General features: G+C 55.9%; 1 protein-coding gene across 5 annotated transcripts in view; it reads left to right on the forward strand.

Annotated features, from left to right (window-relative positions):
* The window catches only part of RAB11FIP3 (RAB11 family interacting protein 3), a 102,379-nt gene that overhangs the window by 41,629 nt on the left and 38,969 nt on the right, over positions 1–21,781 (forward strand). For 3 of the 5 annotated variants that reach the window (XM_024349623.2, XM_024349622.3, XM_024349621.2), the window contains exons 3-4: positions 7,893–7,987; positions 19,084–19,295. In XM_024349623.2, the coding sequence (XP_024205391.1) occupies positions 7,893–7,987; positions 19,084–19,295 (307 nt within the window). Of the gene's footprint in view, positions 1–7,892; positions 7,988–11,434; positions 11,696–19,083; positions 19,296–21,781 lie in introns of those variants that run through there. The other 2 variants (XM_063796383.1, XM_024349624.3) reach the window with 2 other exon arrangements.

Below are 21,781 nucleotides of genomic sequence, written 5' to 3' on the forward strand. Positions count from 1 at the left end.
GACACCGTCCCCTTCTCTCTTTGCCGTCACCTGGGCCAATCCCACAGCAGCTGGGGCACCCCGTTCTCCTTCCCAGCAGCTGACAGATGGGCCTGGGAGGGCTCCTGTGCCTGTCTGCTTGAGAGGGCGGTGAGCTAGTCATCGTGAGCCGGCCAGGGCTCTCCTATCTCACTGCACGAGAGCTTGAGCCAGGCTGGTGGAGGTGGCTGCAGCCGAGGGAGAGCACGGCTGGGACCTGTGAGGACCATGGATGGGGACACATGGGGCAACGGGCCCGTGAGTGCTGTCGAACCAGCCTGTTCCAGGCTCTGGGACGTAGCACGAAACGGCAGTGCAGAACCCCTGCCCTTGGGAGCTGGCTTTCTAGTGGGAGACAGACCACAAAGTAAGGCAGGAGCTAGGGAGGCAGAGGAGTGGGGAGGCCTCCCTGAGAACGTCCGGGATGGGAAGGCAGCATCCCAGCAGGGCTGCACCTGGCATGTTTGGAGGCCACAGGGAGGCAGGGTCAGAAGGAGCAGATGAGAGGCAGGCCTCACAATTCTGTCTCCAGCTCCAGGCTCCTGAAGAGGATGGTGGGGCATCTCTGAGAGCTGGTGTGAGGGGTGGGACACTGAGCTGACTGCAGAGCTGACTGCAGAGTGGAGTGGGCGTCAGGGAGGAGGTGCAGTAGCCTCAGGGAGGAGGTGCTGGGACGTCAGGGAGGAGGTGCAGGGGCCTCAGGGAGGAGGTGCTGGGACGTCAGGGAGGAGGTGCAGGGGCCTCAGGGAGGAGGTGCAGGGGCGTCAGGGAGGAGGTGCTGGGGGGTCAGGGAGGAGGTGCAGGGGCGTCAGGGAGGAGGTGCAGGGGCCTCAGGGAGGAGGTGCAGGGGCGTCAGGGAGGAGGTGCTGGGGGGTCAGGGAGGAGGTGCAGGGGCGTCAGGGAGGAGGTGCTGGGACGTCAGGGAGGAGGTGCAGGGGCCTCAGGGAGGAGGTGCAGGGGCCTCAGGGAGGAGGTGCAGGGGTGTCGGAGGAGGTGCAGTAGCCTCAGGGAGGAGGTGCTGGGACGTCAGGGAGGAGGTGCAGGGGCCTCAGGGAGGAGGTGCAGGGGCCTCAGGGAGGAGGTGCTGGGACGTCAGGGAGGAGGTGCAGGGGCCTCAGGGAGGAGGTGCTGGGGCCCTAGGGAGGAGGTGCAGGGGCGTCAGGGAGGAGGTGCAGGGGCGTCAGGGAGGAGGTGCAGGGGCCTCAGGGAGGAGGTGGTGGGACGTCAGGGAGGAGGTGCAGGGGCGTCAGGGAGGAGGTGCTGGGGCGTCAGGGAGGAGGTGCTGGGGCGTCGGAGGAGGTGCAGGGAAGTCAGGGAGGAGGTGCTGGGACGTCAGAGAGGAGGTGCAGGGGCCTCAGGGAGGAGGTTCAGGGGCCTCAGGGAGGAGGTGCTGGGGCCCTAGGGAGGAGGTGCAGGGGCGTCAGGGAGGAGGTGCAGGGGCGTCAGGGAGGAGGTGCTGGGGCCCTAGGGAGGAGGTGCAGGGGCGTCAGGGAGGAGGTGCAGGGGCCTCAGGGAGGAGGTGGTGGGACGTCAGGGAGGAGGTGCAGGGGCGTCAGGGAGGAGGTGCTGGGGCCTCAGGGAGGAGGTGCTGGGGCCTCAGGGAGGAGGTGCTGGGGCGTCGGAGGAGGTGCAGGGAAGTCAGGGAGGAGGTGCTGGGACGTCAGAGAGGAGGTGCAGGGGCCTCAGGGAGGAGGTTCAGGGGCCTCAGGGAGGAGGTGCTGGGGCCCTAGGGAGGAGGTGCAGGGGCGTCAGGGAGGAGGTGCAGGGAAGTCAGGGAGGAGGTGCAGGGGCCTCAGGGAGGAGGTGGTGGGACGTCAGGGAGGAGGTGCGGGGGCGTCAGGGAGGAGGTGCTGGGGCGTCAGGGAGGAGGTGCAGGGAAGTCAGGGAGGAGGTGCTGGGACGTCAGGGAGGAGGTGCAGGGGCCTCAGGGAGGAGGTGCAGGGGCCTCAGGGAGGAGGTGCTGGGGCCCTAGGGAGGAGGTGCAGGGGCGTCAGGGAGGAGGTGCAGGGAAGTCAGGGAGGAGGTGCAGGGGCCTCAGGGAGGAGGTGGTGGGACGTCAGGGAGGAGGTGCTGGGGCGTCAGGGAGGAGGTGCAGGGAAGTCAGGGAGGAGGTGGTGGGACGTCAGGGAGGAGGTGCAGGGGCGTCAGGGAGGAGGTGCTGGGGCGTCAGGGAGGAGGTGCAGGGAAGTCAGGGAGGAGGTGCAGGGTCCTCAGGGAGGAGGTGGTGGGACGTCAGGGAGGAGGTGCAGGGAAGTCAGGGAGGAGGTGCTGGGACGTCAGGGAGGAGGTGCAGGGGCCCCAGGGAGGAGGTGCTGGGGCCCCAGGGAGGAGGTGCTGGGGCCCCAGGGAGGAGGTGCAGGGGCATCAGGGAGGAGGTGCAGGGAAGTCAGGGAGGAGGTGCGGGGGCGTCAGGGAGGAGGTGCGGGGGCCTCAGGGAGGAGGTCCTGGGGCATCAGGGAGGAGGTGCTGGGGCCCCAGGGAGGAGGTACTGGGGCCCCAGGGAGGAGGTGCTGGGGCCCCAGGGAGGAGGTGCGGGGGCGTCAGGGAGGAGGTGCGGGGGCGTCAGGGAGGAGGTGCGGGGGCCCCAGGGAGGAGGTGCGGGGGCGTCAGGGAGGAGGTGCTGGGGCGTCAGGGAGGAGGTGCAGGGGCCCCAGGGAGGAGGTGCAGGGGCCTCAGGGAGGAGGTGCTGGGACGTCAGGGAGGAGGTGCAGGGGCCCCAGGGAGGAGGTGCAGGGGCCCCAGGGAGGAGGTGCTGGGGCCCCAGGGAGGAGGTGCTGGGGCGTCAGGGAGGAGGTGCAGGGGCCTCAGGGAGGAGGTGCAGGGGCGTCAGGGAGGAGGTGCTGGGGGGTCAGGGAGGAGGTGCAGGGGCGTCAGGGAGGAGGTCCTTGGATGTCAGGGAGGAGGTGCAGGGGCGTCAGGGAGGAGGTGCTGGGGCCTCAGGGAGGAGGTGCAGGGGCCTCAGGGAAGAGGTGCAGGGGCGTCGGAGGAGGTGCAGTAGCCTCAGGGAGGAGGTGCTGGGACGTCAGGGAGGAGGTGCAGGGGCCTCAGGGAGGAGGTGCAGGGGCCTCAGGGAGGAGGTGCTGGGACGTCAGGGAGGAGGTGCAGGGGCCTCAGGGAGGAGATGCTGGGACGTCAGGGAGGAGGTGTAGGGGCCTCAGGGAGGAGGTGCAGGGGCCTCAGGGAGGAGGTGCTGGGGCCCTAGGGAGGAGGTGCAGGGGCGTCAGGGAGGAGGTGCAGGGGCCTCAGGGAGGAGGTGGTGGGACGTCAGGGAGGAGGTGCAGGGGCGTCAGGGAGGAGGTGCTGGGGCGTCAGGGAGGAGGTGCTGGGGCGTCGGAGGAGGTGCAGGGAAGTCAGGGAGGAGGTGCTGGGGCCTCAGGGAGGAGGTGCTGGGGCGTCGGAGGAGGTGCAGGGAAGTCAGGGAGGAGGTGCTGGGACGTCAGAGAGGAGGTGCAGGGGCCTCAGGGAGGAGGTGCAGGGGCCTCAGGGAGGAGGTGCAGGGGCCTCAGGGAGGAGGTGCTGGGACGTCAGGGAGGAGGTGCAGGGGCCTCAGGGAGGAGGTGCAGGGGCCTCAGGGAGGAGGTGCTGGGGCCCTAGGGAGGAGGTGCAGGGGCGTCAGGGAGGAGGTGCAGGGGCCTCAGGGAGGAGGTGGTGGGACGTCAGGGAGGAGGTGCAGGGGCGTCAGGGAGGAGGTGCAGGGGCGTCAGGGAGGAGGTCCTTGGATGTCAGGGAGGAGGTGCAGGGGCGTCAGGGAGGAGGTGGTGGGACGTCAGGGAGGAGGTGCAGGGGCCTCAGGGAGGAGGTGGTGGGACGTCAGGGAGGAGGTGCAGGGGCGTCAGGGAGGAGGTGCTGGGGCGTCAGGGAGGAGGTGCAGGGAAGTCAGGGAGGAGGTGCTGGGACGTCAGGGAGGAGGTGTGGGGGCGTCAGGGAGGAGGTGCGGGGGCGTCAGGGAGGAGGTGCAGGGGCGTCAGGGAGGAGGTCCTTGGATGTCAGGGAGGAGGTGCAGGGGCGTCAGGGAGGAGGTGGTGGGACGTCAGGGAGGAGGTGCGGGGGCGTCAGGGAGGAGGTGCGGGGGCGTCAGGGAGGAGGTGCTGGGGCGTCAGGGAGGAGGTGCAGGGAAGTCAGGGAGGAGGTGCTGGGACGTCAGGGAGGAGGTGCAGGGGCCCCAGGGAGGAGGTGCTGGGGCCCGAGGGAGGAGGTGCTGGGGCCCCAGGGAGGAGGTGCAGGGGCATCAGGGAGGAGGTGCAGGGGCGTCAGGGAGGAGGTGCAGGGAAGTCAGGGAGGAGGTGCGGGGGCCTCAGGGAGGAGGTCCTGGGGCGTCAGGGAGGAGGTGCTGGGGCCCCAGGGAGGAGGTGCTGGGGCCCCAGGGAGGAGGTGCGGGGGCGTCAGGGAGGAGGTGCGGGGGCCCCAGGGAGGAGGTGCGGGGGCGTCAGGGAGGAGGTGCTGGGGCGTCAGGGAGGAGGTGCAGGGGCCTCAGGGAGGAGGTGCAGGGGCCTCAGGGAGGAGGTGCTGGGACGTCAGGGAGGAGGTGCAGGGGCCCCAGGGAGGAGGTGCAGGGGCCCCAGGGAGGAGGTGCTGGGGCCCCAGGGAGGAGGTGCAGGGGCGTCAGGGAGGAGGTGCAGGGGCCTCAGGGAGGAGGTGCAGTGGCCTCAGGGAGGAGGTGCAGGGGCGTCAGGGAGGAGGTGCAGTAGCCTCAGGGAGGAGGTCCTGGGGCATCAGGGAGGAGGTGCTGGGGCATCAGGGAGGAGGTGCAGGGGCGTCAGGGAGGAGGTGCTGGGGCGTCAGGGAGGAGGTGCAGGGGCGTGAGGGAGGAGGTGCTGGGGCCTCAGGGAGGAGGTGCTGGGGCGTCAGGGAGGAGGTGCAGGGGCCTCAGGGAGGAGGTGCTGGGGCGTCAGGGAGGAGCTGCTGCCATGGCATTGGACACATGGCCTCTGGGGCTGCGGGGTCTGCTTTACTTTTGAGTAATTTGATGTTATGATTTATGTTTCGTTCGGAAGGAGAGTGAAACTAGAATAAAACGAAGTCGAAGATGATTTTGGAATTATTTCATAGCATTTAGAAGAAAGGAAAATGTGATCATCCAAACCGCACTTCAGCCGAAGTTCACTTCAGGTGTTAGCTCCATCGTGGCTGCAGCAGCCTGTGTTGTCTGTCAGCCCTGTCTGCGTCAAGGAGTGACCAGCAGGATGTGCTGGCCTAGTTTGCTGGTAAGCACAAGGAGGCTTTCCCGTCACAGCCACAGGCCTTGTTTCAGGAATAGAATGAGATAGAGAGGGATTGTTCCAAATAGGCCATTGCTGTGTCTCACACACCCTCATGCTTTGGAAGAATAAGGGAAACGCACGTGAAAAATTCCTAATTAATTGAAAATTGTTTTAGTTCTTATAAGGAAAACTAATATGAGAATGGTATTTAGGTTCTACCAAGAATATAAAAATGCCATCTGTGTTCATATCCCCTGCTCCGCCCTCTGGGGCAAGACCCTCAGATTGTTTGCCCCCTGTCAGAACCTGAGCTGTCATGCGCTGTGTCCAAAATGCTTCGCTGTATATTGAAAGTTTTTAGTTCTGTGTTTCAGTGTTTATAAGCGCAGGCAAGACTGTTAGCATTTTAAAATGTAATTTAATTTTTAATTTATTATTATTATTATTATTTTGAGACAGACTCTCGCTGTAGCCCAGGCTGGAGTGCAGTGGCGCGATCTTGGTTCACTGCAACCTCTGCCTCCCGGGTCCCGGTTCAAGCTATTCTCCTGCCTCAGCCTCCCTCCCAAGTGGCTGGGATTACAGGCACATACCACCATGCCCAGCTAATTTTTGTATTTTTAGTACAGACGGGTTTTCACCATGTTGGCCACTATGGTCTCGAACTCCTGAACTCGTGATCTGCCCACCTCAGCCTCCCAAAGTGCTGGGATTATAGGCGTGAGCCACCATGCCCGGCCTATTTTTTATTATTTTAAATTTATTATTTATGTATTTATTTATGAGACAGGGACTCACTTTGTCACCCAGGTTGGAGTATAGTGGCATGATATCAGCTCACTGCAGCCTCCACCTCCCAGGCTCAAGTGATTCTTGTGCCTCAGCCTCCCGAGTAGCTGGGACTACAGGCATGCCCCCACCACACCTGGCTAATTGTTTTTGTGGAGATGGGGTTTCACTGTGTTGGCTGGGATGGTCTAGAACTCCTGACCTTAAGTGATCCGCCCGCCTCGGCCTCCCAAAGTGCTAGGATTACAGGCGTGAGCCACCACACCCGGCCTTATCTTTATTTTTTGTAGACACAGGATCTTTGCTATATTGCCCAGGCCAGTCTTGAACTCCTGGACTTAAGCAATCCTCTAGTGTCAGTCTTCCAAAGTGCTGGGATTACAGGTGTGAGCCACCATGCCTGGTCTCCACTTTTCTTTTTTCTTCGAGACAGGGTCTTGCTCTGTCACCCAGGCTGGAATGTAGTGGTGCAGTCTTGGCCAACTGCATCCTCTGCCTCCTTGGCTCAAGCCTCCAGAGTAGCTGAGACTACAGGTGTGTCCCACGATGCCCAGCTGATTTTTTTCTTTTCTTTTCTTTCTTTCTTTTTTTTTTTGAGATGGAGTCTTGCTCTGTCGCCCAGGCTGGAGTGCAGAGTGGTGTGATTTCGGCTCCCTGAAACATCCGCCTCCCAGGTTCAAGTGATTCTCCTGCCTCAGCTTCCCAATTAGCTGAAATTACAGGTGTTCGCCACTATGCCCAGCTAATTTTTACTATTTTTAGTAGAGATGGGGTTTCACCATGTTGGTCAGGCTGGTCTTGAACTCCTGACCTCAAATGATCCTCCTGCCTCAGCCTGCCAAAGTGCTGGGATTACAAGTGTGAGCCACTGCACCCGACCTAATTTTTGTATTTTTGTGGAGATGGGGTTTCACCATGTTGCCCAGGCTGGTCTCAATCACCTGGGCTGAAGCAATCCACCTGCCTCAGCCTCCCAAAGTGCTGGGATTACAGGCATAGGCCACCGTGCCTGGCCCCAACCTTCACTTTTAAAATAAGTGATTGACATTAGAATAGATTGTGTTAAAGGTATTAAGTAATGCTATTTTATAAGTAGCTGGTGTATTTTAAGCAAGTAGTTGAATTAATAGTGAGACAGTGTGAAGACACCTAAGTGTCTTCTGTCACTCACAAGCCCTGGAAGGTGCTTTGACCTGTGAATGTCACTGAGAGGCTGGAAGCCAGTGCCTTTTCCTACAGGAGGAGAGGCAGGTGCTGCGGGATTGGTTGTGTTTGCAAAGTGATGACTGTAGCTGACGTAAGAATTATAGCCTGTCTCTCATGAGAAGATAGCTTTTCCTTTAAAGTTTTTCTCATAGAACATTGATTATAGAAGATAAGCAAAAAAAGAAAATAAAATGAAAACTGCGCGTGAACCCAGCACCCAGGAAAAGATGTTGTTTTTGTATTATTTCATCATACCTACACCTTCTCATGTAAATGTTTTTAAAGGTTTAAATCTGATTGGTACCTAACACTTTTTAAAGGCCATGGACAGTTTTACGGAGCTCAATGTCTTGCTCTTTTTTTTTTTTTTTTTTGCAGTGCTGTCTGCTTCTTTTAAGAAATAAAAAGTTTATCTCCTACTTCTGCATCTCCTCCTCAGAATTCTCTCCAGAAGCCTTGTTCCTGTGGGCAACGCATCTCTGACCCGTTGGCAAGGCTGTTTTCTCTCCCTGGATTTCTCATGCTCACTCCCTTGCTTGTCTTGACCCCCCCCAGGGCCCCCAACTCCCACACATCTGTCCCTGGGGGCCTCCTTCCCAGGGAGTCCCGAGGCCGCCAGGGGTCCTGTCACTGGGTGGCTATGGGTGGCCTGTTGAGCACGAGGTCTTCTCCCTGCAGATCCCGATGGCCAGTGCTACGGTGGCGTCGCTTCTGCCCAAGATGAGGAGCCCCTGGCCTGCCCGGACGAGTTCGATGACTTCGTCACCTATGAGGCAAGTGGTTTTCACCCAGGAGCTTGGGGGAAGTCTGGCATCCACCTCTTCCTTTATGCCCTACAGCTCGTGCCTCCTGCCTCCGGGCTGTCTTCCGTAGAAGCTGGCGTGAAGGAAGGGCCTCCCGCCCTGTGTGCACCGTGGGGCTCTGTGGCTGTGACGGGAGGCCCACAGTTGTCTGTCCCACACGCCCTCTCAGCCTGGGCAGGAATCCTCCCCCAGGGCCTGTCGCCAGCAGAAGTGGGGTGGGCAGTGATGTCACGACCACCCGCTGCCAGGCTGGCAGGCACAGGCGGAGCAGAGGGCTTGGGAGGATTCCTTTTGTCAACTTGCAAATGATTTTCTGTGTTTGGGGATGCCTGACTAATGCCTGCCCCTGCTTGGCTGTCCTCCACCCTGCTCCCAGATGCAGCCAGGGTTGTCATGGTGACGTGACGTCTCCTGTGTCTCCTGTCACTGTGGGTCCCTTGTTCTCAACATAGCTGGGGAGAGGGTCTTCGAGCACAGCCGTGGTCGACAGAGCGTAACCATGTCCGCCAGTCTGGAGGGTTAGATTCCAGGAGAGCCACGTGGCTGCAGCAGAAAATGCATGAAGTTGAACTTGAGCCCTTGGGGGCCGCCGGGAAGGTGGAGGTGGCAGCCGCCAGTCCTGGTCAGCCTGCTGCTGAGCAAGGGTACCAGAAGTGGGGCTGAGCTGCTGGCCGGTAGGGCCTGGGCTTCTCATGTCAGTCCTCTGAGCCCTGACTCCTCGAAAGCTGAGGCTGGCACAGGGTAGTTTTTGAGTTGCTTTTGGACGCCACTGTACCGTGGGAGCCACGGGATTATACTCAGTTCCCTGTTCCGAGAAGCTGCCCCAGGGATGAGTCACCCTCACCCTTGGGTGGGCAGCTTCACTTCTGCCCACACAGACCCTGGGGGTGGTTCTACCTTACGGCGGTGTCCCAGTTATCAGCTGGGCTGCAGCTTCTGGGGCCAGGGCGCCCACCGTGGGTCCCATGTTTGGCCTTGGTGTGCTCTTTCTGCACGTGAGGCAGCAGTGAGGTGCTGGCTAAGAGGGCGTGTGGTGGGAGTTGGACCCTCTCGCATGGCTGCAGTGTGCAGAACGTGCTGGGAGACCCCAGGACTACAGACGGCGGCTCCTGTGCCCTGAGAAGGACCCGGCTTCTTCACGAGGAGATGCCCAAGGCTCTGCAGGGTAACCCAGAGCCCTTGGTCTGCAGCGTCCGGGGAACTGTGTGTGCCTGGGCGTTCATGTGCCTGTGCACTCTTTCTCACGTGTATCTGTCTTTCTGTTCCCCTCTCATGTTTGTTAGGGCATTGTTGATTGTTTATATCCTATGTATGGTGCAGTGGCTGAAGAGTGGCCTCTCAAAAGATATGTCCACCCAGCAGCTGTGGATGTGGCCTTATTTGGAAAAAGGGTCTTTGCGGATGTAGTTCATTAAGGATCTCAAGGTGATATCATGCTGGTTTGGGCCCTAAATCCAGTGACAGGTGTCCCTGGAAGACGGGAGAGACACACAGGGAGAAGACCATAGGAAGACTGGGCAGAGACTGACCAGAGCCAGGGAACTCCTGGGGCTCCCAGAAGCCAGCAGAGGCAAAGATGCATCCTCTCCTAGAGCCTTAGGCAGGAGCCAGCCCTGCTCACACCTTGGCTTTGGACTTCGGGCCTCCAGAACTGAGAGGATAAACTGGTGTTTCTTCACGCCCCGTGGTCTGTGCTAGTTCGTTATGGCAGCCCTGGGCAGGGAAACCTTGAGTGACGTTACTCGAGGCACCAAAGGCACCAGTGCATTTTATCCTTAAAGGCCCACGTGGTCTGAAGGGTGTGGCCGAGCCTCACGCTTGTCACTTCAGAAGGGTGGGCACCTGACATATCAGAGTGAATCCTTCTCATATTTTTAGATCCTGATTTCTTTTTTAGAATGGAAGAAAGTTTTTTGACTTAAAAAAATGAATATGCTTCATGTTTTAGAGCAATTTTAGGTTTACAGAAAATGGAACATAGTGTAGACCATTCCAGGATCACGATACATAATTATTTGTTTTGTTTTGTTTGAGACAGTCTGCTCTATTACTCAGGCTGGAGTGTGGTGGTACAGTCTCGATCTTGGCTCACCGCAACCTTCGCCTCCTGCGCTCAAGTGTTCTTCTTTCTCAGCCTTTCCAGTGGCTGGGACCACACTCAGTAACCACCACGCCCAGCTGATTTTTTGTATTTTTTTTGTAGAGATGGGGTTTCACCGTGTTGCCTAGGCTGCTCTCAAACTCCTGAGTTCAAGCGATCCACCCGTCTTGGCCTCCTAAAGTGCTGGTATTACAGGCGTGAGCCACCGCACCCGGCCTGATATGTTAGTATTAGCCAAAGTCCGTAGCTGAGGGTTCACTCTTGGTGGTGTGTATTCCGTGTTTTGACAGGTCCACGATTATAGTGTCACAGAGTCGATTCAGTGCCGGCTCATCCCTCACACCAGCCCCCACAACCACCGATCCTCCGTGTCTCCACAGCTCTGCCTCTTCCAGAACGCCACGGAGCTAGAACCATCTGGCATGCAGCCTTTTCAGATGCGCCTCTTTCCCTTAGTGAATACGCAGTTACCTTTCCTCCATGTCTTGCTTTGCTTTTTAAGGGTGGGATGTAATTTTCCACAAAGTGGAGTTCGATACTGTGAAACTTATGGAAAATTTGCTCTTTTAAAAAACAGCTTGCACATCATGTCATCTTAAAAAAAAAAGTCTAATAAAGATATGAGTAGGGAGTATGTGTTCCATCCAGATACCCTATTCGGGGACCCTCCACTGGTAGTCTTCAGGTAAATAAACCTTTGATTGATTGGTTGACTGGTTGATTGATTGATATTCTGAATGGTTCCAGTTAGACCCATTTCTCTTTACTGGGAGCATCGCAGTGCTCACACTGGGGTGGTCGGGTAAAATGTGCAGTTAGTCATGGCCGAGCTAGTGGGTCTGCTGGCTCGCACTGTTTTCCCAAGGATCCTTTCGGCAGGCAGCTTATAACGGGACAGTTGCTGCTGTGGTGTCTGAGTAAGTGGGGAGAGTGGAAGGGGATGGACTGTGGCGCCGCTGAGTTCCTGGGCATGGTGATGTCTGAGGATCTGAGCAGGTGGAGCCCGGGGGGTGGTGGGGCTGTTTGTCGGGTTTCTGGAAGAGCGAAGGGAAAGTCAGGGAGTGTAAGGTGCATCTCACAGAATCGTCGGGCCGTGCTCTCTCCCCCCTCCTCCCTCCTTCTCCCACTACTGGCGATGTCTGGAGCAAAGAGCTGCCTTAGTGAAATGATAGGGAAATGTGTCTTTTGTGCAAACCATTATCAGCTTAGGAAGCCAAAAACAAAAGCCACTCTGTTTTCAGCCCTGACTGACTAACCGTTTTTTCAACCAGCAAGGACACTTCCTGAACTTTGCCTTCCCCTCCCTGGGCAACACCAGCAGGAGGTTTATTAGAGCGTGTCTGGGAGCAGGTTAAACTTTCTCCTAGGTGGTGATGTGCCTCCAGGTGAGCGCACAGGCTTTGCAGAAACCCCAGCATGACAAGCAAGTAGGAAGGTGACACTGTCGTTTGAGAAAAGCCAGTGACCCGGTTGGGACAGAGACACGATGGGGAGCTGGTCTCCAATAGCATGCCCTTCCTGAAGGTGTGTACAGAGCCAGGCCCAGCCTGTGAGGCCACCCGGGCCAGCATCTGAGGGTAAGAGGAGGCAGTAGTGTGCACTGTGCCCAGTATTCCTATTTCTGTGGTGGAGAGAGGCTCAGGGAAGAAGGAACTTTGACGGGGACAGCGTTGGCCCCACTTGAGTTACTGATGGCCCTGAACGGGCTTTTTCTCTGTCCGCTGGTGATTTAGGGGACTTGTTAATTAGTGAATGTAACGTTTAGACATAGCGACGTTTTCTAAGATGCACTTTGATTTTCAAGCGAGTTCATCTTAACATTGGTAATTTGTAAAAATGTTAAAAAGTTGGTAGCATAGACTTGATGGCTTCTGGGCAAGGCCAGGTCCTGGCTGGCTGGCAAATAAAATAAACTGCTGGGGCCGGTGTGAGCTGTTACTGCATTTTATCCAGGAGGCCGGGAGTGAGCAGGCACCGTGCTCTGACGTACGTTTTTGTCTCTGGAAAGGCAGGTGATGGCTGCCCTGGAAAACTCCATGTAGGGAGGCCTTGAACTGCAGAAACCAACCCGCAGGGCTGAATTGGGAAGTGAGCAGGCGGGGTGGCTCCTGTGAGCTGAGCTGTCTGGAACCCCCAGGGCATCCAGCCGGCCAGGGGCTCTGAGTATCGATGGCGATGGCATGGAAGTGGACGTCCACAACCCCAGAGCAAATAAAGGGGTGGATGCAGTCACCGAAGCCGCTGAGGAGTGGAACTGTTCATCTCTGTGGGATCTACAGTGCACGGAGCCACTCTGCAATGGCAGGGAGGCCCGGCTTACTTTATTTTTTATTTTTTAAATTGTTTTTTGAGATGGAGTCTCACTCTGTCACCCAGGCTGGAGTGCAGTGGTGCGATCTTGGCTCACTGCAACCTCCACCTCCCAGATTCAAGTGATTCCATGCCTCAGCCTTCTGAGTAGCTGGGATTACAGGCGCCCGCCACCACACCCAGCTAATTTTTGTATTTTTAGGAGAAACAGGGTTTCACCATATTGGCCAGGCTGGTCTCGAACTCCTGGCCTCAAGTGATTCACCCACCTTGGCCTCCCAAAGTGCTGGGATTACAGTGAGCCACTGCGTGTGGCCCTCAGGCTTACTTTAGAAATGAGAAGGTGAAGGTGGGTCCAGAGCGGAGCATGTGAGTTCCAGGCTTGGCAGGGTGCCCTGGCATCCAGCTTACGGGGAGTCTGAGTTTGTGTAGCATCTGCCACATTGTTCCTGTGTCCGTGGAGAATTCTTTCCATCCCAAACCATCCTGTCTAAGCTCTGAGGAGGCACAGGTGGCTCTAAGGCGGCACTGGCTTTTGCCTGCAGGGGCACCATCCTCAGCTACAGGTCTAACAGGAACTTGGTGAAATAAGCAGGCCCCACTGCCCGGACCTCCCTCCCTTCGTGGGAGGACAGATGCTCTGCTCAGGGCTCCGTGAGCTGTTTGAGAGAAGGTGTGGGTTTGTTCTTAGAAACATCGTGCTTTCTGTTGGGGACTTAGGGTCCACACTGGCCAGGGAAGGGCATCGGGCATCTGTCAGAAGTACCAGTCCATTGACTTTTTAAAAGCTGGTCCAAGGTCAGGCGCGGTGGCTCATGCCTGTAATCCCAGCACTTTGGGAGGCTGAGGCAGGAGAATTGCTTGAACCCGGGAGGTGGAGTTTGCAGTGAGCCGAGATTGCGCCACTGCACTCCAGCCTGGGTGACAGAGCAAGACTGTCTCAAAAAAAAAAGAAAGAAAGAAAGAAAGAAAAAATTTTAGGCTGGGCATGGTGGCTCAGGCCTGTAATCCCAGCACTTTGGGAGGCCAAGGTGGGCAGATCACAAGGTCAGGAGTTCGAGACCAGCCTGACCAACATGGTGAAACCCTGTCTCTACTAAAAATACAAAAATTAGTTGGGTGTGGTGTCGCGTGCCTGTAATCTCAGCTACTCAGGAGGCTGAGGCAGAATCACTTGAACCTGGGAGGTAGAGGCTGCAGTGAGCTGAGATCACACCATTGCACTCCAGCCTGGGTGACAGAGCAAGACTCCGTCTCAAAAAAAAAAAAAAAAAAAAATTAGTCAGGCATTGTGGTAGGCGCCTGTAATCCCTGCTACTTGGGAGGCTGAGGCAGGAGAATCGCTTGGACCTGGGAGGCAGAGGTTGCAGTGAGCCAAGATGGCGCCACTGCACTCCAGCCTCGGTGACAAGAGCGAGACTCTATCAAAAAAAAGAAAAAAGAAATTTTAGGCTACGTACTGAACCACTGAACCTGATGTTGTAATAACCACACTTTTTAGAGTCAGCGGCGGGTCTTCCTGGTGCCCCTGCGGTGAGTCTTTGTCACTGATGACTCTGGGGCAGTGTGGCCCCTGTGAGTGTGCAGTCCTGTTGGGGTAGCTGGCAACTGCCCTCAAACCGTCTCGGACCTGTGCGCTGGGCTTCGCGTCCTGCCCCGTCATGCCTTCCCCACAGGCCCAGCCTCTGACAGACATCCTGGGCCTGCCTGCTTTCCTGGCCACTCCCGCCTTTTCCTGCCTGGCGTCCCGCAGGCCCAGCACAGGCCAGCCCTGTCCTGAGTGGGCCCTAGGCCCTGCCGTCCTGCAGGAGTGGGAGCTGCCCAGGGACGGTGAGTAATACGAGAGCTGGGGTTTCTTACAGAGCTCTCCTGGTTCTGGATGTTACAGTGGATGCTCTTGAGGAATGACTTAGTTTTTATGAATTACTTCCTTAGATTGTAGGGGAGATTATAATTGGACACCCAGAGTAGGTACACTCCACAGCACTCCCTGTTCCCTTGTGGCTTTAGAAGCAGCTGGCAGGGATTTCCCACCCACCAGTGACACTCGCACCCTGCAGTCCTTGTTTCTGTGCTTTGAAAAGCACCTTCCTGGGTTGTCTTTCTTGGTTCCATGAGGTGGCCACCTTGTGAGACGAGAATTTATAACCCCCGTTTGCGGCAGGGCTCCAGGTGGTTGAGTCATGCGTCTGAGGTCACACGGCTTTTAATAAAGGGGCCAAAGATGGAACTGCGGCCTCCCGCAAGTGCGCCAGGCTCCTGGCAGCTCGGCCTGGCCCTTCACGTCTCTTCCAGTGAGGCTCAGGTGGGTGCAGCCTGGGGTGGGACCCTCTGGTAGCCCTCGCAGGTCTTAGCACACTGTCTATTTCTTTTTTTTCTTTTCTTTTTTTTTTTTTTGAGATGGAGTCTTGCTCTGTTGCCAGGCTGGAGTGCAGTGGCATGATCTTGGCTCACTGCAGCCTCTGCCTCCTGGGTTCAAGCGATTCTCCTGTCTCAGCCTCCCGAGTAGCTGAGACTGCAGGCACGTGCCACCACGCCTGGCTAATTTTTGTATTTTCAGTAGAGATGGGGTTTCACCATATTGGCTAGGCTGGTCTCGAACTCCTGACCTTGTGATCCACCTGCCTCGGCCTTCCAAAGTGCTGGGATTACAGGCATTAACCACGGCACCCAGCCACTTTGTCTGCTTCTTACGATACTAGAACTAGAGTGCAAAGGGCATCTTTTTCTGCTGGGACTGCAGCTTTTCTGAGATCTTGTTTATTTGCAAATTGTTAACCTCAGAGTCTTCTGAGCATGAAATGTTGGCCACTTTTCCTAACCAGCAATTTCATTTTCATTAAGGTTGAAATTATAAATTGAAAATGTTGGCTGGGCACGGTGGCTCACGCCTATAATCCCAGCACTTTGGGAGGCTGAGGTGGGCAGATCTCTTGAGGCCAGGAGTTCAAGACCAGCCTTGGCAACATAGCAAAACCTCGTCTCTACAAAAAATACAAAAATTAGCTGGGCACAGTGGTGCATGCCTGTAATCCCAGCTACTTTGGTGGCTGAGACACAAGAATCACTTGAATCCGGGAGGCAGAGGTTGCAGTGAGCTGAGATGGTGCCACTGCACTCCAGCCTGGGTGACAGAGTGAGACCCTGTCTCAAAAAACAAGAACAATTAGAAAAAGAAAAAAAAAGTTCTGTTTAATAGTTCTTTAGTTTTGTGTTCATTTGTATGATCCACAAATATTTACCATCTACCTATACCTGGTCCTGTGCTAGATGCTAGATACTTAAGAGTAAAAACAAGTTGGGTGTGGTGGCTTATGCCTATAATCCCAGCACTTCGGGAGGCTAAGGCAGGCAGATCACTTGCGCTCAGGAGTTTGGGATTAGCCTGAGCAACATGGCAAAACCCCATCTCTACAAAAAAATACAAAATCAGCGAGGTGTGGTGGCTCACACCTATAGTCCCAGCTACTCAGGAGGCTGAGGTAGGAGGATTGCTTGAGCCCAGGAGTTTGAAGCTGCAGTGAGCCAAGACCGCACTATTGCACTCCAACCTGGGTGTCACAGTGAGACTCTATCTAAAAAAAAACACAGCAGTAAAAACAGTGAAAACAATTGGTTGCGATGGCTCATACCTGTCATCTGAGCAGTGTGGAGGATCACTTGAGGTGCGGAGTGGAAGACCAGCCTGGGCAACAGAGTGAGACCCTGATTCAAAATAAATAAACAAACAAACAAACAACTGAGCCAGGTGTGGTGGCACCTGTAGTTCCCAGCTACAGCTAGATCCTGTCTCTATTTTATTAAAATAAAAAAGAAATTACTCTGCCAGGCTCAGTAGCTCACACCCATAGTTCTAGCACTTTGAGAGGCCAAGGCTGGTGGATCACTTGAGCACAGGAGTTCAAGACAGCCTGGAAAACAAGGCAAAACTCCATTTCTACAAAATTTCAAAAAATTAGGCATGGTGGCTTTTACCTGTGGTCTCAGCTACTCAGGAGGCTGAGGTGGGAGGATCACTTGAGCCCAGGAGATCAAGGCTGCAGTGAGCTGAGATTACACCGTTGCACTCCAGCCTGGGTCTCAAAGAGAGACACTGTCTCAAACAACAACAACAAAAATTACTCAGAGTACCTTGTTTTCTGCTCTCAGACATGTACCTATTTTTCATTTAAAAAAAAGTTGAATTCAGCCAGGCATGGTGGCTCACGCCTGTAATCCCAGCACTTTGGGAGGCCGAGGCAGGTGGATCACCTGAGGTTAGGAGTTTGAGACTGGCCTGGCCAACGTGGTGAAACCCCATCTCTACTAAAAACCCAAAAATTAGTGGCGTGGTGGCATGCACCTATAATCCCAGCTACTCAGGAGCCTGAGGCAGGAGAATCTTTTGAACCCGGGAGGTGTAGGTTGCAGTGACTGGAGATTGCACCACTGCACTCCATGGGCAGGAAGAGTAAAACTCCTTCTCCAAAAAAAAAAAAAAAAAAAAAAAAGTTGAATTGTGTTTTATTCATTTTATTTTCATTTTTGAAATAGAGGCTCACTCTGTCGCCCAAGCTGGAGCTTAATGGCGTGATATCAGCTCACTGCAAAATCTGCGTCCCAGGTTCAAGCCATTCTCCTGCTTCAGCCTCCTGAGTAGTTGGGATTACAGGCATGTGCCACCACACTTGGCTAATTATATTTATTTATTTATTTATTTATTTTTGAGACGGAGTCTTGCTCTGTCGCCCAGGCTGGAGTGCAGTGGCGTGATCTCAGTTCACTGCAACCTCCACCTCCCGGGTTCAAGCGATTCTTCTGCCTCAGTCTCCCGAGTAGCTGGGACTACAGGTGCCCGCCACCACACCTGGCTAATTTTTGTATTTTTAGTAGGGACAGGGTTTCACCATTTTGGCCAGACTGGTCTCGAACTCCTGACCTTGTGATCTGCCTGCCTTGGCTTCCCAAAGTGCTGGGATTACAGGCGTGAGCCACTGCGCCCGGCCTGTATTTATTTATTTTAATTTAATTTATTTTTTTCAGACAGAGTTTTGCTCTTGTTGCCCAGGCTCGAGTGCAATGGAGTGATCTCAGCTCACCACAACATCCACCTCCCTGGTTCAAGCAATTTTCCTGCCTCAGCCTCCTGAGTAGCTGGGATACAGGAGTTCGCCACCACGCCCGGCTAATTTTGTATTTTCAGTAGAGACGGGGTTTTTCCATATTGGTCAGGCTGGTCTCGAACTCGCAACCTCAGGTGATCCTTCTGCCTCGGCCTCCCAAAGTGCTGGGATTACAGTCGTGAGCCATTGCGGCCAGCCATTATATTTGTTTTTAATTAATTAATTTTTTTGAGATGGGTCTTTATCCCTCAGGTTGGAGCACAGTGGTGTGATCACATCTCACTGCAGCCTCGACCTTTTGGGCTCAAATGGTCCTCCTGGCTGGCGCTGTGGCTCACTCTTGTAATCCCAGCACTTTGGAAGGCTGAGGTGGGTGGATCACCTGAGGTTAGGAGTTTGAGACTAGCCTGGCCAACATGGTGAAACCCCGCCTCTACTAGAAATACAAAACTTAGCTAGGCATGATGGTACATGCTTGTCTTCCCAGCTACTCAGGAGGCTGAGGCAGGAGAATCACTTGAACACAGGCCACGTAGGTTGCAGTGAGCTGAGATCATGCCACTGCGTTCCAGTCTGGGCGATAAGAATGAGACGCTGTCTCAAAAAAAAAACCCCAAAAAACAAAAAGCAAGCTCCTCCGTCAGTCTTTTGAGTAGCTGGGACCTACAGGCAGGTGTCACCACACCTGGGCAAGCTCCTCCGTCAGTCTCTTGAGTAGCTGGGACCTACAGGCAGGTACCACCGCACCTGGGCAAGCTCCTCCGTCAGTCTCTTGAGTAGCTGGGACCTACAGGCAGGTGCCACCACACCTGGGCAAGCTCCTCCGTCAGTCTCTTGAGTAGCTGGGACCTACAGGCAGGTGCCACCACACCTGGGCAAGCTCCTCCGTCAGTCTCTTGAGTAGCTGGGACCTACAGGCAGGTGCCACCACACCTGGGCAAGCTCCTCCGTCAGTCTCTTGAGTAGCTGGGACCTGCAGGCAGGTGCCACCACACCTGGGCAAGCTCCTCCGTCAGTCTCTTGAGTAGCTGGGACCTACAGGCAGGTGCCACCACACCTGGGCAAGCTCCTCCATCAGTCTCTTGAGTAGCTGGGACCTGCAGGCAGGTGCCACCACACCTGGGCAAGCTCCTCCGTCAGTCTCTTGAGTAGCTGGGACCTACAGGCAGGTGCCACCGCACCTGGGCAAGCTCCTCCGTCAGTCTCTTGAGTAGCTGGGACCTACAGGCAGGTGCCACCACACCTGGGTAAGTTTTGTATTTTTGGTAGAGACAAGTTTCACTTTGTTGGCCAGGCTGGTCTTGAGCTCCTGGGTTCAAGCGATCCACCCACCGAGGCCTCCGAAAGTACTGGGATTACAGGCGTGAGTCACCACGCCCGGCCTGAATTGTGTTTTATAAGTAATGTCTCTGCTTAGACACAGTTGGGACTTCAGGCGTCAGACCCCCTCCCTCCACACTGCCCTCTCCAGGGCCTTGCAGCAGTGAGGTGTGGGGCGTTCGCAGTTCCCCTCCCAGCCTGTGCCCGCTGACTGCTGGCGCACTCTCTCCTAGGCCAACGAGGTGACGGACAGCGCGTACATGGGCTCCGAGAGCACCTACAGTGAGTGTGAGACCTTCACGGACGAGGACACCAGCACCCTGGTGCACCCTGAGCTGCAACCTGAAGGGGACGCAGACAGTGCCGGCGGCTCGGCCGTGCCCTCTGAGTGCCTGGACGCCATGGAGGAGCCCGACCATGGTGCCCTGCTGCTGCTCCCAGGCAGGTCTGTACCCCGCCGCGGGCCTCCTGGAGAGGCCTTGGGATGTGGCACCCTGTGGAGGTGTCTGATGGGCAGACTGGGGTCTTGGAGGAGTGCGTGCTGGTTAGCATCCATTACGTGGGGGTGGGGCTTGGCCCTGCAGTAGCTCCTGACCTTCCTGGGATGAGCCCACACCGCCCTGCCCGCCTTGCCCGAGCAGTCTCCCTGTTCCAGCTGACTTTCCTGTCAGGACGACTGTGGTTTCAAATGTTGCTCAACATCTTTAGCTGTAGAGATAGAAATTATAGAAGTGAATGTCTCGGCAGGGTTTTGGAACCCGTTCACCTTTGCAGCACCCCTGAGGAGGCCATGTTCTCTCCCCACCTGTCCCCCACCCTCAGGATTTCTGTAGCCCCCGTATTTCGAGCTAGTTGGGGCTGGAGTAGAGGGACAGGCAGAGTCTGGGAGAAGGTCAGATGAAGGAGGTGTCCAGTGGCTCACGTGGACGTGCTTTCCGTGTTGCCCCTGCTACTGGAAAGTCCGCTCAGCATGCTGAAGTGTAATTGTGAAGCAAAAATTAAATTCTCAGCCTTCAGCCAACTGACGGACCCCCTCTCTCAGCCTCAGGCGTTGCTCAGTCAACCTGAAAATCTAGTTCAGGCCATGGTTAGGGAGGTCAGGCAGGCCTCATTAGGCCCCTCGCTTTGGAACTGAGGCCCAGCTGACCAGCATTCACATTAAACAGACTCTGACAAAGGCGGACTTTTTATAGCAGCGACAGCACACCACATTCCAGCCTGACTCTAGTGTAGCATCACATGACAGGTGGCAGGCCCTGAAAGAAATCCGAGTATTTTACCCCAAAATAGATTTCTTTGACATATTTCAGAATGGCTCTACAGGACTGTGTCTTGTGGGGAAAGTCCGCACCCTGTAGAGAATCTCCTCCCTTCCCAGGTCTTTTCCCTGGTGCAGGAGGGAATTAACTCGGAGTCTGGCACCTTGTGAGGTCTGCTGCCTGCTGCCTGGAGGCCTCATCTGCTTGATAAAGCCTTGGTCTCCACAGCCCCTTATCTTAAGCCGAGGCATTCCTTTCTATTGATTCCAAGTCTTTAGATAATAACTCTTTCAAACAAACAACTGCCAGTCAGAAGATCTTTGCATCTACTTTGACCTGGAAGCCCGCCCGTCTCCCGCTTAGAGCCGTCCCACGTCTCCTGACTGAAGCGGCATCTTGCATGTAGGGTTGATGTCTTCTGTCTCCCCAAGATGCATAAACCCGGCCCTTGGGCACATGCTCTCAGGGCTTCCTGGGGCGGCATCACGGGCTGTTAGTCACTCTTATCTGGCTCAGAATAAACCTCTTCAAATATTTTACAGAGCTTAAGTCTTTTTGCCAACATAATATACCCACAAGTAAGTGCCCATGTTGTAAGTGCACAGCCAGCAGGTTTTTCAAACTGACCATTCCCACGGCCCTTTTCTCAGGCAAGAACAAAACACTCCCGCACCCAGGGTCCTCCCAGGCCCCTGACAGCAGCCAGCTCTCCACCGGCCCTGTATCTTCCTTAAGTTCCCCCACACAGGGAGGTCCTTCCTGTGCCTGGCTTCTTCCACTTGCTGTTGCGCTTGTGGATTTAGCCTTTTTTTTTTTTTTTTTTTTTTTTTTTTGAGACGGAGTCTTGCTCTGTCGCCCAGGCTGGAGTGCAGTGGCGTGATCTCAGCTCACTGCAGCCTCTGCCTCCCGGGTTCCAGCGATTCTCCTGCCTCAGCCTCCTGGGTAGCTGGGATTATAGGCGCCCGCCACCACGCCTGGCTAAGTTTTGTATTTTTTAGTAGAGACGGGGTTTCACCATGTTGGTCAGGCTGGTCTCCAACCCCTCACCTCAGGTGATCTGCCCGCCTCGGCCTCCCAAAGTGCTGGGATGACAGGCATGAGCCACCACGCCTGGCCGTATTCAGCCCTATTTCTGTGCGTTGCTGTAAATTGTTTGCTTTTATGATTCTATTGCAAGAGCGTGCTGTGGCTTTAAGGTTTATTCTCCCGTTGGCGGCAGTGGGCCGTTTACCCTTGTTGGCTTTGAGGGTGAAGCTGCTATAGGAATTCCATGTCTTTGGGAGCATGGTACGGCCCTAAGCAGGATGGTCATCGGGAGCACGTCCCTTCAGCCTTGCAAGTTCCTGCAGGGGCTGCAGGGTCACTGGCTTCCGGCATCTGTGGCTCCTGGGCTCCCTGACCTCAGCAGCACATGGCCATGTCTGCTCTCCTGCTCACCTTGTGGGGGGTGTGCAGAGACCATACCACGTGCTTCTTACTTGCGCTTCCCGGGTGACTAATAAGGCGTGCACCTTTCGTCAGGGTGGGAGCTCCTCTGCCTGCTCACTGCTTGTGGGAGGGGTCTGCAGACTTTTTCTCTAGAAGAGTTGCAGGCCACGCGGCCCCCGTGGCAACTGCTCAGCCCGGCTGTTGTGCTGCAGAAGCAGCCAAAGGCACGCGGGTCAGTGAGCAT

This window comes from Pan troglodytes, chromosome 18 (genome assembly GCF_028858775.2).
Source record: "Pan troglodytes isolate AG18354 chromosome 18, NHGRI_mPanTro3-v2.0_pri, whole genome shotgun sequence".
Lineage (NCBI taxonomy): Eukaryota > Metazoa > Chordata > Mammalia > Primates > Hominidae > Pan > Pan troglodytes.